Here is an 18,558-nt window from a genome sequence, read left to right as displayed (position 1 = left end):
GTACCATCACATGACAAGTTTAAATAGATAGTTCTAATTCCTGATGGAGGCACAGTCATTTATAATGGAAGATGACAAATGAGAGAACATGCAGAACAAAGATATAATATTGATGTGAACTTTTAAATACAGCGTCATCCTTTCAAACACCCCACCTTCATCCAATCTGAAATGCCTTCAAAGTCTTTCGGCTTGAAGATGGCTTTTCCGAGTTTGGCGATGGGCCCGTCATCATTGACCAGACGACACACGTGAAACATATCACAATATCCCTGCATTCTCCTACAGGGAGAGCCCGGAGGTAACATCTGCAGGCTGCTGTTGAAGTACTGGTGCAATAAGATGGAGGAGGAGCTGGAACAAGTCTGCGGATTGCCTGGGATCAGATGGTAAGAATTGAGTGAAAAGAAAAGAGGTCATTCAGCTCCTCTTGTCTGTTGGGTCATGCAATTGGCTGGCGTGCCCCGCAATCCTATCTGGCACTAAACCTCCATTTCCCTTTGGCCGCTCTGGCCTCACAAACTCAACTAATCGCTGGAGAATTCCCACTGTTCCCAACATCCATAACCATTTGGGAGAGTGAGTGCATGTCATTCCTGGGATTTGTGACACAAACTGGATCGAGTGATCCAGTTACATAGAGACATCCCTGTCTCACATAAGAAGATTGTTTTAAAAAACTGAAAAAACCTTAGTCACACTCCTCTGTAAACATTGATTCAAAAACCCCGAAGCCAAAAGGTTGCCAAAGTGTCACATCAGTGAGGACTGCAGACGCTGGAGATTAGAGTCGGGAGTGTGGTGCTGGAAAAGCACAGCAGGTCAGGCAGCATCCGAGGAGCAGGAGAATCGACTTTTCAGGCAAAAGCCCTTCATCAGGAGTCCTGATGAAATAGTTTTGCCCGAAACATCGGCTCACCTGCTCCTCGGATGCTGCCTGACCTGCTGTGCTTTTCCAGCACCACACTCTCGAAAGTGACATATCGCCTGAGGCCGAGAGATTATGTTGCTTCATCATTCATTGTTTTCTGTTTTGACAGTGTTGGTCCCTGTCTTTGTCTCCGATATGATATGTGTTCCTTCTTACCTACTGAACACACGCAGCGAGATTTCACACACAAACCACATTGCAGAGGTCTATCACATAACAGGGAACAAAGTGAGAGCTCAATGCCATTCTCCTTTGTTAGAATGTCCTCACATTTAATAACATTCCTCTCTGGGAATTTGTACCATGAAGCTGTGATTACAGGGGTTTGGATCAGAGTGGAGCATCTATTTCTCATTCTCACTATGCAGGCATGCTATTCCACCCTGACATAAGGACATAAGATGATTCCTGATAGGAGCAAGAGTAACAGCGTAGTTGTTATCAAGGACTTTAACTTCCCCAATATTGACTGGGAATACTATAGCTCAAGTAGTTTAGCTGGGTCAGTTTTTGTTCGATGGGTGCAGGAGGGTTTCCAGACACAGTATCTAGACAGGCCAACAAGGGGCGATGCCGTATTGAATTTGGGACTGGGGAATGAACCCGACAAGGTGTTAGATTTGGAGGTAGGACAGCACTTTGGCGATAGTGACCACAATTCGGTTATGTTTACAATAGCAATGGGCAGGGATAGGTGCATACCGCAGGGAAAGCAGTCTAACTGGGGGAAAGGCAATTATGATGCGATTAGGCAAGATTTAGGAAGCATAGGATGGGGAAGGAAACTGCGGGGGATGGGCACAATTGAAATGTGGAGCTTATTCAAGGAACAGCTACTGTGGGCCGTTGATCAGTATGTACCTGTCAGTAAGGGAGGAAGTGGTCAGGAAATGAAGCCATGGCTTTACTAAAGAAGTTGAAGCTCTTTTAAAGAGAAAGAAGAAGGTCTATGTGAAGACGAGGTGTGAAGGTTCAGTTAGGGAGCTTGAGAGTTATAAGTTAGCCAGAAAAGATCTATAGAGAGGGCTAAGAGAAGCCAGGAGGGGACATGAGAAGTTGGCGGATAGGATCAAGGCAAATCCTAAAGCCTTCAATAGGTATATCAGGAATAAAAGAATGACTAGAGTAAGATTAGGGCCAATCAAAGATAGTAGTGGGAAGTTGTTTGTGGAATCTGAGGACATGGGGAAGCACTTAATGAATACTTTTCGCTAGTATTCACATTGGAAAAGGGCAATGTGAGTGAGATTACAGAGATATAGGCTATAGGATTAGATGGGATTTAGGTTGACAAAGAGGAGGTTTTAGCAACTTTGGAAGATCTGAAAATAGATAAGACCCCTGGGTCAGATGGGATTTATCCTCTGATTCTCTGGGAAGCCAGGGCAGAGATTGCAGGGCTTTGATCTTTGTGTCGTCATTGTCGATAGGAATAGTTTCAGAAGTCTGGAGGAGAGCAAATGTTGTCCCTTGTTCAAGAAGGGCAGTAGAGACAACCCTGGAAATTATGGACAAGTAAGCCTTACTTCGGGTGTGGGTAAAGTGTTGGAAAAGGTTATTAGAAATAGGATTTATAATCATCTGGAAAGGAATGAGTTGATTAGGGATAGTCAACACCGTTTAGTGAAGGGCAGGTTGTGCCTCACAAACCGTATTGAGTTCTTTGAGATGGTGACCAAACGGGTGGATGAGGCTAAGGCGGTTGATGTGGTGGATATGGATTTGAGTCAGGCGTTTGACAATGTTCCCCACAGTAGGCTATTGCACAAAAGACAGAGTTTCGGGATTGAAGGTGATTTAGCAGTTTTGATCAGAAATTGGCTAGCTGAAAGGAGACGGAGGGTGGTGGCTGATGGGAAATGTTCATCCTGGAGTTCAGTTACTAGTGCTGTACCGCAAGGGTCTGTTTGGGGGCCACTGCTGTTTGTCATTTTTATAAATGACCTGGATGAGGGTGTAGAAGGATGGATTAGTAAACTTGCAGATGAGACTAAGGTAGGCAGAGTTGTGGATGGTACCGAAGGATGTTGTGGGTTACAGAGAGACATAGATAAGCTGCAGAGTCGGGCTGAGAAGTGGCAAGTGGAGTTTAATGCAGAAAAGTGTGAGGTAGTTAACTTCAGAAGAAGTAACAGGAAAGCAGCGTACCGGGCTAATGGTAAAATGTTTGGCAGTGTAGATGAACAGAGAGATCTCAGTGTTCAGGTGCATTAATCCCTGAAAGTTGCCACCCAGGTTGATAGGGTTCGCAAGAAGGCATATGGTGTGTTGGCATTTATTAGTACAGGGATTGAGTTTCGGATACACAAGGTCATGCTTCGGCTGTACAAGACACCGGTGCGGCCGCACCTGGAATACTGTGTACAGTTCTGGTCACCGCATTACAGGAAGGATGTGGAAGCTTTGGAAAGGGTGCAGAGGAGATTTACTCGGATGTTGCCTGGTATGGAAGGAAAGGTCTTACAAGGAAAGGCTGAGGGACTTGAGGCTGTTTTTGTTCAAGAGAAGAAGGTTGAGAGGCGACTTAATCGAGATGTATAAGATAATCAGAGGGTGAGATAGGGTGGACAGTGAAAGCCTTTTTCCTCGGGTGGTGATGGCTAACATGAGGAGGCATAGAGGGGTGATAGATTTAGGACAGATTTCAGGGGTAGTTTCTTTACTCAGAGAATAGTTGGGGCATGGAACGGCCTGCCTGCAACAGTAGTAGACTCACTGACATTAAGGGCATTTCAATGGGCATTGGACATACATATGAATAATAATGGAACGGTGTAGGTTAGATGGGCATGAGATTAATTTCACAGGTCAGCGCAACATTGAGGGCTGAAGGGCCTGGACTGCACTGTAATGTTCTATGTTCTATGAGATGGGGTGGTCTTTGATAACAGCTGTTCATTGAATCCAGATTGGAAAAGGATTGCTTCCAGTTAATGTGATCTGCTCTGTGGGGGAACTAGACTCCACTGTAATGCTCAAAAGGGAACAACTGAAGTTGTACAATTGCGGGGCTATGAGGAAAGAGGCACTTAGATAGATGTTTCAAGGAATAATCTCATTCTCACACCATCAGGTTAGAAACGGACCTTTTATGATTCACTTGTAAATCTTTTGGAATTTATGTACCATTGATGCAGTTTCATAAAACATTTCGAGAATGTGGCACAGCTGAAGTGCAGTGGGCAGTTCTGGTCACCACACAACAGGAAGGATGTGACTGCACTGCAGATGGTGCAGAAGCGACTCACCAGGATATTACCTGGGCTGGAACAATTCAGTTATGAAGAGAGACTAAACAGAGCAAAGAAGGGGGATCTGATTGAGGTCTGATCGGGCAACTGTCTGTGTGGAGTTTGCACGTTCTCCCCGGGTCTGCGTGGGTTTCCTCCGGGTGGCTCCGGTTTCCTCCCATAGTCCAAAGATGTGCAGGTCAGGGTGGATTGGCCATGCTAAATAGCCCGTAGTATTAGGTGGGGTCTGGATGGGTTACTCTTCGGAGGGTCGGTGTGGACTGGTTGGGCCGAAGGGCCTGTTTCCACGCTGTTGGGAATCTAATAAAGAAGTTCTGAAGGGCATCAAGAAGGTCAAAGGAGAAAATGTTTCCCTTTAGTGGAGGGGTCAATAAGCAAGGGCACAGTACTGAGGTAAGAAGCAAAATGGTTCAAGGGGAATTGAAGAAAGAGTTCTTCACCAGAGTGTGGTGGGAATCTGTAGCTCTCTATCTGTAGAGGCAGGAATCCTCATGATGTTTTGGAACAATTTAGATGAGCATTTGAAACACCACACCATAAAAGGTCATGGGCTAAGACAAACAGGTGGATGACCAGCACATACACGATGGGCCAAAGGGCATCTCTCTGTGCTGTGAAATCGCTATGACATCCTGCTGAGTTTAACCTTTGGTTTTAGGAAAGGTGAGGATGGGACAGCTAAGAGATAAGTCTGGAAAACTGAGCAGTGCATGAAAGGCCTGTCCAGATACAGTGGAGGCAATGGCCCAGCGGTATTATCATGAGACTATTAATCCAGAAACTCAGCTCATGTTTTGGCCAGCTGGGTACGGATCTCACCAGGGCAGATGGTGGAATCTGAATTCAATAACAAAAAAAGTCCAGAGTTAAGAGAGTACAAGCAATTGTGGGAAAACCCCATCTGGTTCATTAACGCCGTCCAGGGAAGGAAATCTGTCATTGGCTTGTTTGGCGTATTTGTGACTTCGGACCCAAAGCTGCCTCTGAAATGGCCTGGCAAGCCACACGCTACAAAGTCTCAACAGAGAAATGAAACCAGATCGGCTACCTGGCATTTTTTCTTTTTGTCTTTATTTTTAAGATTCCCAACAACGTGGAAACAGGCCCTTCGGCCCAACAAGTCCACACCGACCCGCCGAAGCGCAACCCACCCATACCCCTACATTTACCCCTTACCTAACACTACGGGCAATTTAGCATGGCCAATTCACCTGACCCTGCACATCTTTTGGACTGTGGGAGGAAACCGGAGCACCCGGAGGAAACCCACGCAGACACGGGGAGAACGTGCAAACTCCACACAGTCAGTCGCCTGAGGCGGGAATTGAACCCGGGTCTCTGGCGCTGTGAGGCAGCAGTGCTAACCACTGAGCCACCGTGCCACCCAGGTACAGGGAAAGACAACGGCAGAAACACTACTGTAGACCGACAAAGTCCTCCTTACTAATATGTGGGAGCTAGTGCTAACATTGAGAGAGAGCTGTCTCACAATGTCCCGGAGAGCACCATCCCCGGCAGGACAGAACCAGCAGGGGTGGTGCCACGGTGGTACACAATGGGAAGGGGGTTGCCTGGAGCAGCACCGGGTCATTCCTAAAAATGAGGGGTCAACCCGGCAAAGCCAGAGAAAACACAGGAATACCGGAATCTCAAACAGCATAAACAACAAGTGATGGAGCCAAGTGATCCCACAACCAGGTCTCAACCCTGCAGTCCTGTCACACCCAGCTGTGAATGGGTGTGGACAATTAAACAACCCACTGGGGGAGGAGGTTTCACAAGTGTCCCCATCCCTCAATGTCGGAGGATGCCAACGCACCAATGCAAAAGGTCAGGCTGAAGCACTCACAGCCAGCTTCAGCCAGGAGTGCCGAGTGGGTGATCCAGCGCAGCCTCCTCCAGTGGTCCCCAGCGTCACAGATACCAGTCTCCAACGATTTTGATCTGCTCCACGTAATGTCAAGAACTAGTTGGAGGAACTGGATACGGGAAAGGCTTTGGGCCCTGATGACATTCCGGCGATAGTACTGAGGAGCTATGCTCCAAAATATGCTGCTCCCCTGGCCAGCTCTTCCAGGACAGTGATGTGACTACCATATTCCCGACAGCCTGGAAAATTGCCCAGATACGTCCTGTACTCAAAACGCAGGACAAGCAGACCCAGCAATTACCCCACCATCAGTCTACTCTCCGTCAGTCTACTCTCCGTCAGTCTACTCTCCATCATTCCACTCTCCATCAGTCTACTCTCATTCAGTCTACTCTCCATCAGTCTACTGTCCATCAGTCTACTCTCCGTCAGTCTACTCTCCGTCAGTCTACTCTCCATCGGTCTACTCTCTATCAGTCTACTCTCCATCAGTCTACTCCCCATCAGTCTACTCTCCGTCAGTCTACTCTCCATCAGTCTACTCTCCATCAGTCTACTCTCCGTCAGTCTTCTCTCCGTCAGTCTACTCTCCGTCAGTCTACTCTCCATCAGTCTACTCCCCATCAGTCTACTCTCCGTCAGTCTACTCTCCATCAGTCTACTCTCCATCAGTCTACTCTCCGTCAGTCTTCTCTCCGTCAGTCTACTCTCCGTCAGTCTACTCTCCATCATTCCACTCTCCATCAGTCTACTCTCCATCAGTCTACTCTCCGTCAGTCTACTCTCCATCGGTCTACTCTCTATCAGTCTACTCTCCATCATTCCACTCTCCATCAGTCTACTCTCCATCAGTCTACTCTCCGTCAGTCTACTCTCCATCGGTCTACTGTCCATCAGTCTACTCTCCGTCAGTCTACTCTCCGTCAGTCTACTCTCCATCGGTCTACTCTCTATCAGTCTACTCTCCATCAGTCTACTCTCCATCAGTCTACTCTCCGTCAGTCTACTCTCCATCAGTCTACTCTCCATCAGTCTACTCTCCATCAGTCTACTCTCCGTCAGTCTACTCTCCATCAGTCTACTCTCCGTCAGTCTACTCTCCATCGGTCTACTCTCCATCAGTCTACTCTCCATCAGTCTACTCTCCGTCAGTCTACTCTCCATCAGTCTACTCTCCATCAGTCTACTCTCCGTCAGTCTACTCTCCATCAGTCTACTCTCCGTCACTCTACTCTCCGTCAGTCTACTCTCCATCATTCCACTCTCCATCAGTCTACTCTCCATCAGTCTACTCTCCATCAGTCTACTCTCCGTCAGTCTACTCTCCATCATTCCACTCTCCATCAGTCTACTCTCCATCAGTCTACTCTCCATCAGTCTACTCTCCGTCAGTCTACTCTCCATCGGTCGACTGTCCATCAGTCTACTCTCCGTCAGTCTACTCTCCGTCAGTCTACTCTCCATCGGTCTACTCTCTATCAGTCTACTCTCCATCAGTCTACTCCCCATCAGTCTACTCTCCGTCAGTCTACTCTCCATCAGTCTACTCTCCATCAGTCTACTCTCCGTCAGTCTTCTCTCCGTCAGTCTACTCTCCGTCAGTCTACTCTCCATCGGTCTACTCTCCATCAGTCTACTCTCCATCATTCGACTCTCCATCAGTCTACTCTCCATCAGTCTACTCTCCGTCAGTCGATTCTCCGTCAGTCCACTGTCCATCAGGCTACTCTCCATCAGTCTACTCTCCATCAGTCCACTCTCCATCAGTCTACTCTCCATCAGTCTACTCTCCTTCACTCGACTCTCCATCAGTCTACTCTCCATCAGTCTACTCTCCATCAGTCTAATCTCCTTCAGTCCACTCTCCATCAGTCTACTCTCCATTGGTCCACTCTCCATCAGTCTACTCTCCTACAGTCCATTCTCCATCAGTCTACGCTCTGTCAGTCTACTCTCCGTCAGTCTACTCTCCGTCAGTCCACTCTCCATCAGTCTACTCTCCATCAGTCTACTCTCCATCAGTCTACTCTCCGTCAGTCTACTCTCCATCAGTCTACTCTCCATCAGTCTACTCTCCTTCAGTCTACTCTCCATCAGTCTACTCTCCATCAGTCTACTCTCCGTCAGTCCACTCTCCATCAGTCTACTCTCCATCAGTCTACTCTCCGTCAGTCCACTCTCCATCAGTCTACTCTCTGTCAGTCTACTCTCCATCAGTCTACTCTCCGTCAGTCTACTCTCCTTCAGTCCACTCTCCATCAGTCTGCTCTCCGTCAGTCTACTCTCCATCAGTCTACTCTGCATTGGTCCACTCTCCATCAGTCTACTCACCTACAGTCCATTCTCCATCAGTCTACTCTCATTCAGTCTACTCTCCGTCAGTCCACTCTCCATCAGTCTACTCTCCATCAGTCTACTCTCCATCAGTCTACTCTCCGTCAGTCTACTCTCCATCAGTCTACTCTCCATCAGTCTACTCTCCATCAGTCCACTCTCCATCAGTCCACTTTCCATCAGTCTACTCTCCATCAGTCTACTCTCCTTCAGTCTACTCTCCATCACTCTACTCCCCATCAGTCTACTCTCCAATGGTCCACTCTCCATCAGTCTACTCTCCATCAGTCTACTCTCCATCAGTCTACTCTCCATCAGTCTACTCTCCATCAGTCTACTCTCCGTCAGTCTACTCTCCTTCAGTCCACTCTCCATCAGTCTACTCTCCATCAGTCTACTCTCCATCAGTCTACTCTCCATCAGTCTACTCTCCGTAGTCAACTCTCCATCAGTCTACTCTCCATCAGTCTATTCTCCGTCAGTCTACTCTCCGTCAGTCTACTCTCCGTCAGTCTACTCTCCATCGGTTCACTCTCCATCAGTCTACTCTCCATCAGTCTATTCTCCGTCAGTCTACTCTCCTTCAGTCCACTCTCCATCAGTCTACTCTCCATCAGTCTACTCTCCGTCAGTCCACTCTCCATCAGTCTACTCTCTGTCAGTCTACTCTCCATCAGTCTACTCTCCATCAGTCTACTCTCCTTCAGTCCACTCTCCATCAGTCTGCTCTCCGTCAGTCTACTCTCCATCAGTCTACTCTGCATTGGTCCACTCTCCATCAGTCTACTCTCCTACAGTCCATTCTCCATCAGTCTACGCTCTGTCAGTCTACTCTCCGTCAGTCTACTCTCCGTCAGTCCACTCTTCATCAGTCTACTCTCCATCAGTCTACTCTCCGTCAGTCTACTGTCCGTCAGTCTACTCTCCATCAGTCTACTCTCCGTCAGTCTACTCTCCATCAGTCTACTCTCCATCATTCCACTCTCCATCGGTCTACTCTCCATTAGTCTACTCTCCGTCAGTCTACTCTCCGTCAGTCTACTCTCCGTCAGTCTACACTCCATCAGTCTACTCTCCATCATTCCACTCTCCATCAGTCTACTCTCCATCAGTCTACTCTCCATCAGTCTACTCTCCATCAGTCTACTCTCCGTCAGTCGATTCTCCATCAGTCCACTGTCCATCAGTCTAATCTCAATCAGTCTACTCTCCATCAGTCCACTCTCCTTCAATCGACTCTCCATCAGTCTACTCTCCATCAGTCTACTCTCCATCAGTCTAATCTCCTTCAGTCCACTCTCCATCAGTCTACTCTCCATTGGTCCACTCTCCATCAGTCTACTCTCCTACAGTCCATTCTCCATCAGTCTACGCTCTGTCAGTCTACTCTCCGTCAGTCTACTCTCCGTCAGTCCACTCTCCATCAGTCTACTCTCCATCAGTCTACTCTCCATCAGTCTACTCTCCGTCAGTCTAGTCTCCATCAGTCTACTCTCCATCAGTCTACTCTCCTTCAGTCTACTCTCCATCAGTCTACTCTCCATCAGTCTACTCTCCGTCAGTCCACTCTCCATCAGTCCACTCTCCATCAGTCTACTCTCCATCAGTCTACTCTCCGTCAGTCCACTCTCCATCAGTCTACTCTCTGTCAGTCTACTCTCCATCAGTCTACTCTCCGTCAGTCTACTCTCCTTCAGTCCACTGTCCATCAGTCTGCTCTCCGTCAGTCTACTCTCCATCAGTCTACTCTCCATTGGTCCACTCTCCATCAGTCTACTCACCTACAGTCCATTCTCCATCAGTCTACTCTCATTCAGTCTACTCTCCGTCAGTCCACTCTCCATCAGTCTACTCTCCATCAGTTAACTCTCCATCAGTCTACTCTCCGTCAGTCTACTCTCCATCAGTCTACTCTCCATCAGTCTACTCTCCATCAGTCCAATCTCCATCAGTCCACTTTCCATCAGTCTACTCTCCATCAGTCTACTCTCCTTCAGTCTACTCTCCATCACTCTACTCCCCATCAGTCTACTATCCATCAGTCCACTCTCCATCAGTCTACTCTCCAACAGTCTACTCTCCATCAGTCTACTCTCCGTCAGTCTACTCTCCTTCAGTCCACTCTCCATCAGTCTACTCTCCATCAGTCTACTCTCCGTCAGTCTACTCTCCATCATTCTACTCTCCGTAGTCAACTCTCCATCAGTCTACTCTCCATCAGTCTACTGTCCATCAGTCTACTCTCCGTCAGTCTACTCTCCGTCAGTCTACTCTCCATCGGTCTACTCTCTATCAGTCTACTCTCCATCATTCCACTCTCCATCAGTCTACTCTCCATCAGTCTACTCTCCGTCAGTCTACTCTCCATCGGTCTACTCTCTATCAGTCTACTCTCCATCATTCCACTCTCCATCAGTCTACTCTCCATCAGTCTACTCTCCGTCAGTCTACTCTCCATCGGTCTACTGTCCATCAGTCTACTCTCCGTCAGTCTACTCTCCGTCAGTCTACTCTCCATCGGTCTACTCTCTATCAGTCTACTCTCCATCAGTCTACTCTCCATCAGTCTACTCTCCGTCAGTCTACTCTCCATCAGTCTACTCTCCATCAGTCTACTCTCCATCAGTCTACTCTCCGTCAGTCTACTCTCCATCAGTCTACTCTCCATCAGTCTACTCTCCATCAGTCTACTCTCCGTCAGTCTACTCTCCATCGGTCTACTCTCCATCAGTCTACTCTCCATCAGTCTACTCTCCGTCAGTCTACTCTCCATCAGTCTACTCTCCATCAGTCTACTCTCCGTCAGTCTACTCTCCATCAGTCTACTCTCCGTCACTCTACTCTCCGTCAGTCTACTCTCCATCATTCCACTCTCCATCAGTCTACTCTCCATCAGTCTACTCTCCATCAGTCTACTCTCCGTCAGTCTACTCTCCATCATTCCACTCTCCATCAGTCTACTCTCCATCAGTCTACTCTCCATCAGTCTACTCTCCGTCAGTCTACTCTCCATCGGTCGACTGTCCATCAGTCTACTCTCCGTCAGTCTACTCTCCGTCAGTCTACTCTCCATCGGTCTACTCTCTATCAGTCTACTCTCCATCAGTCTACTCCCCATCAGTCTACTCTCCGTCAGTCTACTCTCCATCAGTCTACTCTCCATCAGTCTACTCTCCGTCAGTCTACTCTCCGTCAGTCTACTCTCCGTCAGTCTACTCTCCATCGGTCTACTCTCCATCAGTCTACTCTCCATCATTCGACTCTCCATCAGTCTACTCTCCATCAGTCTACTCTCCGTCAGTCGATTCTCCGTCAGTCCACTGTCCATCAGTCTACTCTCCATCAGTCTACTCTCCATCAGTCCACTCTCCATCAGTCTACTCTCCATCAGTCTACTCTCCTTCACTCGACTCTCCATCAGTCTACTCTCCATCAGTCTACTCTCCATCAGTCTAATCTCCTTCAGTCCACTCTCCATCAGTCTACTCTCCATTGGTCCACTCTCCATCAGTCCATTCTCCTACAGTCCATTCTCCATCAGTCTACGCTCTGTCAGTCTACTCTCCGTCAGTCTACTCTCCGTCAGTCCACTCTCCATCAGTCTACTCTCCATCAGTCTACTCTCCATCAGTCTACTCTCCGTCAGTCTACTCTCCATCAGTCTACTCTCCATCAGTCTACTCTCCTTCAGTCTACTCTCCATCAGTCTACTCTCCATCAGTCTACTCTCCGTCAGTCCACTCTCCATCAGTCTACTCTCCATCAGTCTACTCTCCGTCAGTCCACTCTCCATCAGTCTACTCTCTGTCAGTCTACTCTCCATCAGTCTACTCTCCGTCAGTCTACTCTCCTTCAGTCCACTCTCCATCAGTCTGCTCTCCGTCAGTCTACTCTCCATCAGTCTACTCTGCATTGGTCCACTCTCCATCAGTCTACTCACCTACAGTCCATTCTCCATCAGTCTACTCTCATTCAGTCTACTCTCCGTCAGTCCACTCTCCATCAGTCTACTCTCCATCAGTCTACTCTCCATCAGTCTACTCTCCGTCAGTCTACTCTCCATCAGTCTACTCTCCATCAGTCTACTCTCCATCAGTCCACTCTCCATCAGTCCACTTTCCATCAGTCTACTCTCCATCAGTCTACTCTCCTTCAGTCTACTCTCCATCACTCTACTCCCCATCAGTCTACTCTCCAATGGTCCACTCTCCATCAGTCTACTCTCCATCAGTCTACTCTCCATCAGTCTACTCTCCATCAGTCTACTCTCCATCAGTCTACTCTCCGTCAGTCTACTCTCCTTCAGTCCACTCTCCATCAGTCTACTCTCCATCAGTCTACTCTCCATCAGTCTACTCTCCATCAGTCTACTCTCCGTAGTCAACTCTCCATCAGTCTACTCTCCATCAGTCTATTCTCCGTCAGTCTACTCTCCGTCAGTCTACTCTCCGTCAGTCTACTCTCCATCGGTTCACTCTCCATCAGTCTACTCTCCATCAGTCTATTCTCCGTCAGTCTACTCTCCTTCAGTCCACTCTCCATCAGTCTACTCTCCATCAGTCTACTCTCCGTCAGTCCACTCTCCATCAGTCTACTCTCTGTCAGTCTACTCTCCATCAGTCTACTCTCCATCAGTCTACTCTCCTTCAGTCCACTCTCCATCAGTCTGCTCTCCGTCAGTCCACTCTCCATCAGTCTACTCTCCATCAGTCTACTCTCCGTCAGTCCACTCTCCATCAGTCTACTCTCTGTCAGTCTACTCTCCATCAGTCTACTCTCCATCAGTCTACTCTCCTTCAGTCCACTCTCCATCAGTCTGCTCTCCGTCAGTCTACTCTCCATCAGTCTACTCTGCATTGGTCCACTCTCCATCAGTCTACTCTCCTACAGTCCATTCTCCATCAGTCTACGCTCTGTCAGTCTACTCTCCGTCAGTCTACTCTCCGTCAGTCCACTCTTCATCAGTCTACTCTCCATCAGTCTACTCTCCGTCAGTCTACTGTCCGTCAGTCTACTCTCCATCAGTCTACTCTCCGTCAGTCTACTCTCCATCAGTCTACTCTCCATCATTCCACTCTCCATCGGTCTACTCTCCATTAGTCTACTCTCCGTCAGTCTACTCTCCGTCAGTCTACTCTCCGTCAGTCTACACTCCATCAGTCTACTCTCCATCATTCCACTCTCCATCAGTCTACTCTCCATCAGTCTACTCTCCATCAGTCTACTCTCCATCAGTCTACTCTCCGTCAGTCGATTCTCCATCAGTCCACTGTCCATCAGTCTAATCTCAATCAGTCTACTCTCCATCAGTCCACTCTCCTTCAATCGACTCTCCATCAGTCTACTCTCCATCAGTCTACTCTCCATCAGTCTAATCTCCTTCAGTCCACTCTCCATCAGTCTACTCTCCATTGGTCCACTCTCCATCAGTCTACTCTCCTACAGTCCATTCTCCATCAGTCTACGCTCTGTCAGTCTACTCTCCGTCAGTCTACTCTCCGTCAGTCCACTCTCCATCAGTCTACTCTCCATCAGTCTACTCTCCATCAGTCTACTCTCCGTCAGTCTACTCTCCATCAGTCTACTCTCCATCAGTCTACTCTCCTTCAGTCTACTCTCCATCAGTCTACTCTCCATCAGTCTACTCTCCGTCAGTCCACTCTCCATCAGTCCACTCTCCATCAGTCTACTCTCCATCAGTCTACTCTCCGTCAGTCCACTCTCCATCAGTCTACTCTCTGTCAGTCTACTCTCCATCAGTCTACTCTCCGTCAGTCTACTCTCCTTCAGTCCACTGTCCATCAGTCTGCTCTCCGTCAGTCTACTCTCCATCAGTCTACTCTCCATTGGTCCACTCTCCATCAGTCTACACACCTACAGTCCATTCTCCATCAGTCTACTCTCATTCAGTCTACTCTCCGTCAGTCTACTCTCCATCAGTCTACTCTCCATCAGTCTACTCTCCATCAGTCCACTCTCCATCAGTCCACTTTCCATCAGTCTACTCTCCATCAGTCTACTCTCCTTCAGTCTACTCTCCATCACTCTACTCCCCATCAGTCTACTATCCATCAGTCCACTCTCCATCAGTCTACTCTCCATCAGTCTACTCTCCATCAGTCTACTCTCCATCAGTCTACTCTCCGTCAGTCTACTCTCCTTCAGTCCACTCTCCATCAGTCTACTCTCCATCAGTCTACTCTCCGTCAGTCTACTCTCCATCATTCTACTCTCCATCAGTCTACTCTCCATCAGTCTACTCTCCATCAGTCTATTCTCCGTCAGTCTACTCTCCGTCAGTCTACTCTCCGTAGTCAACTCTCCATCAGTCTACTCTCCATCAGTCTATTCTCCGTCAGTCCACTCTTCATCAGTCTACTCTCCTTCAGTCTACTCTCCATCGGTTCACTCTCCATCAGTCTACTCTCCATCAGTCTATTCTCCGTCAGTCCACTCTCCGTCAGTCTACTCTCCGTCGTCAACTCTCCATCAGTCTACTCTCCATCAGTCTATTCTCCGTCAGTCCACTCTTCATCAGTCTACTCTCCTTCAGTCTACTCTCCATCGGTTCACTCTCCATCAGTCTACTCTCGATCAGTCTACTCTCCGTCAGTCTACTCTCCTTCAGACCACTCTCCATCAGTCTACTCTCCATCAGTCTACTCTCCGTCAGTCTACTCTCCTTCAGTCCACTCTCCATCAGTCTACTCTCAATAAGTCTACTCGCCGTCAGTCTACTCTCCATCAGTCTACTCTCCGTAGTCGACTCTCCATCAGTCTACTCTCCATCAATCGATTCTCCGTCAGTCTACTCTCCATCAGTCTACTCTCCATTGGTCCACTCTCCATCGGTCCACTCTCCATCAGTCTAATCTCCGTCAATCTACTCTCCGTCAGTCTAATCTCCATCAGTCTACTCTCCGTCAGTCTACTCTCCTTCAGTCTACTCTCCATCAGTCCACTCTCCATCACTCTACTCTCCGTCAGTCTACTCTCCATCAGTCCACTTTCCATCAGTCTACTCTCCATCAGTCTACGCTCCTTCAGTCTACTCTCCGTCACTCTACCCTCCATAAGGCCACTCTCCATCAGTCTACTCTCCATCACTCTACTCTCCATCAGTCCCCTCTCCATCAGTCCACTCTCCATCAGTCTACTCTCCGTCAGTCTACTCTCCATCAGTCCACTTTCCATCAGTCTACTCTCCATCAGTCTATGCTCCTTCAGTCTACTCTCCGTCACTCTACTCTCCATAAGTCCACTCTCCATCGGTCCACTCTCCATCAGTCTACTCTCCGTCAATCTACTCTCCGTCAGTCTAATCTCCATCAGTCTACTCTCCTTCAGTCCACTCTCCATCAGTCCACTCTCCATCAGTCTACTCTCCATCAGTCTACTCTCCATCAGTCCACTCTCCATCACTCTACTCTCCATCAGTCCACTCTCCATCAGTCTACTCTCCGTCAGTCCACTCTCCATCAGTCTACTCTCCATCAGTCTACGCTCCTTCAGTCTACTCTCCGTCACTCTACTCTCCATAAGTCCACTCTCCATCAGTCTACTCTCCATCAGTCTACTCTCCATCAGTCCACTTTCCATCAGTCTACTCTCCATCAGTCTACTCTCCTTCAGTCTACTCTCCGTCACTCTACTCCCCATCAGTCTACTCTCCATCAATCCACTCTCCATCAGTCTACTCTCCATCAGTCTACTCTCCGTCAGTCTACTCTCCTTCAGTCCACTCTCCATCAGTCTACTCTCCATCAGTCTACTCTCCATCGGTCTACTCTCCATCAGTCTACTCTCCATTAGCCTACTCTCCATCAGTCTACTCTCCATCAGTCTACTCTCCGTCAGTCCACTCTCCATCAGTCTACTCTCCATCAGTCTACTCTCCATCAGTCTACTCTCCGTCAGTCTACTCTCCTTCAGTCCACTCTCCATCAGTCTGCTCTCCGTCAGTCTACTCTGCATCAGTCTACTCTCCATTGGTCCACTCTCCATCAGTCTACTCTCCTACAGTCCATTCTCCATCAGTCTACTCTCATTCAGTCTACTCTCCGTCAGTCCACTCTCCATCAGTCTACTCTCCATCAGTCTACTCTCCATCAGTCTATTCTCCGTCAGTCCACTCTTCATCAGTCTACTCTCCTTCAGTCTACTCTGCATCGGTTCACTCTCCATCAGTCTACTCTTCATCAGTCTACTCTCCTTCAGTCTACTCTCCTTCAGACCACTCTCCATCAGTCTACTCTCCATCAGTCTACTCTCCGTCAGTCTACTCTCCTTCAGTCCACTCTCCATCAGTCTACTCTCAATCAGTCTACTCTCCGTCAGTCTACTCTCCATCAGTCTACTCTCCGTAGTCAACTCTCCATCAGTCTACTCTCCATCAGTCGATTCTCCGTCAGTCTACTCTCCATCAGTCTACTCTCATTCAGTCTACTCTCCGTCAGTCCACTCTCCATCAGTCTACTCTCCATCAGTCTACTCTCCAGCAGTCTATTCTCCGTCAGTCTACTCTCCATCAGTCTACTCTCCATCAGTCCACTCTCCATCAGTCTACACTCCATCAGTCTACTCTCCATCAGTCCACTCTCCATCACTCTACTCTCCATCAGTCTACTCTCCGTCAGTACACTCTCCTTCAGTCGACTCTCCGTCACTCTACTCTCCATCAGTCCACTCTCCATCAGTCTACTCTCCATCAGTCCACTTTCCATCAGTCTACTCTCCATCAGTCTACTCTCCATCAGTCTACTCTCCATCAGTCTACTTTCCATCAGTCTACTCTCCATCAGTCTACTCTCCATCAGTCTACTCTCATTCAGTCTACTCTCCGTCAGTCCACTCTCCATCAGTCTACTCTCCATCAGTCTACTCTCCAGCAGTCTATTCTCCGTCAGTCTACTCTCCATCAGTCTACTCTCCATGAGTCCACTCTCCATCAGTCTACACTCCATCAGTCTACTCTCCATCAGTCCACTCTCCATCACTCTACTCTCCATCAGTCTACTCTCCGTCAGTACACTCTCCTTCAGTCGACTCTCCGTCACTCTACTCTCCATCAGTCCACTCTCCATCAGTCTACTCTCCATCAGTCCACTTTCCATCAGTCTACTCTCCATCAGTCTACTCTCCATCAGTCAACTCTCCATCAGTCTACTCTCCATCAGTCTACTCTCCATCAGTCCACTCTCCATCAGTCTACTCTCCATCAGTCTACTCTCCATCAGTCAACTCTCCATCAGTCTACTCTCCATCAGTCTACTCTCCATCACTCTACTCCCCATCAGTCTACTCTCCATCAGTCCACTCTCCATCAGTCTACTCTCCGTCAGTCCACTCTCCATCAGTCTACTCTCCGTCAGTCCACTCTCCATCAGTCTACTCTCCATCAGTCAACTCTCCATCAGTCTACTCTCCATCAGTCTACTCTCCATCACTCTACTCCCCATCAGTCTACTCTCCATCAGTCCACTCTCCATCAGTCTACTCTCCGTCAGTCCACTCTCCATCAGTCTACTCTCCGTCAGTCCACTCTCCATCAGTCTACTCTCCATCAGTCCACTCTCCATCAGTCTACTCTCCATCAGTCTACTCTCCTTCTGTCCACTCTCCATCCGTCTACTCTCCATTGGTCCACTCTCCATCAGTCTACTCTCCGTCAGTCCACTCTCCATCAGTCTACTCTCCGTCAGTCTACTCTCCTTCAGTCCACTCTCCATCAGTCTACTCTCCATTGGTCCACTCTCCATCACTCTACTCTCCGTCAGTCCACTCTCCATCAGTCTACTCTCCGTAGTCTGCTCTCCATCAGTCTACTCTCCATCAGTCTACTCTCCATCAGTCCACTCTCCATCAGTCTACTCTCTGTCAGTCTACTCTCCGTCAGTCTACTCTCCATCAGTCTACTCTCCATCAGTCTACTCTCCGTCAGTCTACTCTCCATCAGTCTACTCTCCATCAGTCTACTCTCCGTCAGTCTACTCTCCATCAGTCTACTCTCCGTCAGTCTACTCTCCTTCATCCTACTCTCCTTCAGTCTACTCTCCTTCAGTCCACTCTCCGTCAGTCTACTCTCTGTCAGTCCACTCTCCATCAGTCTACTCTCCATCAGTCTACTCTCCGTCAGTCTACTCTCCTTCAGTCCACTCTCCATCAGTCTACTC

General features: G+C 48.5%; 1 protein-coding gene across 5 annotated transcripts in view; it reads right to left on the bottom strand.

Annotated features, from left to right (window-relative positions):
- The window catches only part of LOC122547435 (disintegrin and metalloproteinase domain-containing protein 10-like), a 169,509-nt gene that overhangs the window by 9,814 nt on the left and 141,137 nt on the right, over positions 1-18,558 (bottom strand). For all 5 annotated transcript variants that reach the window (XM_087976254.1, XM_087976252.1, XM_087976255.1 and 2 more), the window contains one exon: positions 156-376. In XM_087976254.1, the coding sequence (XP_087832380.1) occupies positions 156-376 (221 nt within the window). The remainder of the gene's footprint in view (positions 1-155; positions 377-18,558) is intronic.

Source organism: Chiloscyllium plagiosum, unplaced genomic scaffold, assembly GCF_037043375.1.
Source record: "Chiloscyllium plagiosum isolate Xiang-an unplaced genomic scaffold, Cpla_swu_hap1 HiC_scaffold_28, whole genome shotgun sequence".
Lineage (NCBI taxonomy): Eukaryota > Metazoa > Chordata > Chondrichthyes > Orectolobiformes > Hemiscylliidae > Chiloscyllium > Chiloscyllium plagiosum.
Note: the sequence above shows the minus strand (reverse complement) of the source record. Positions and strands in the feature narration are given on the sequence as shown.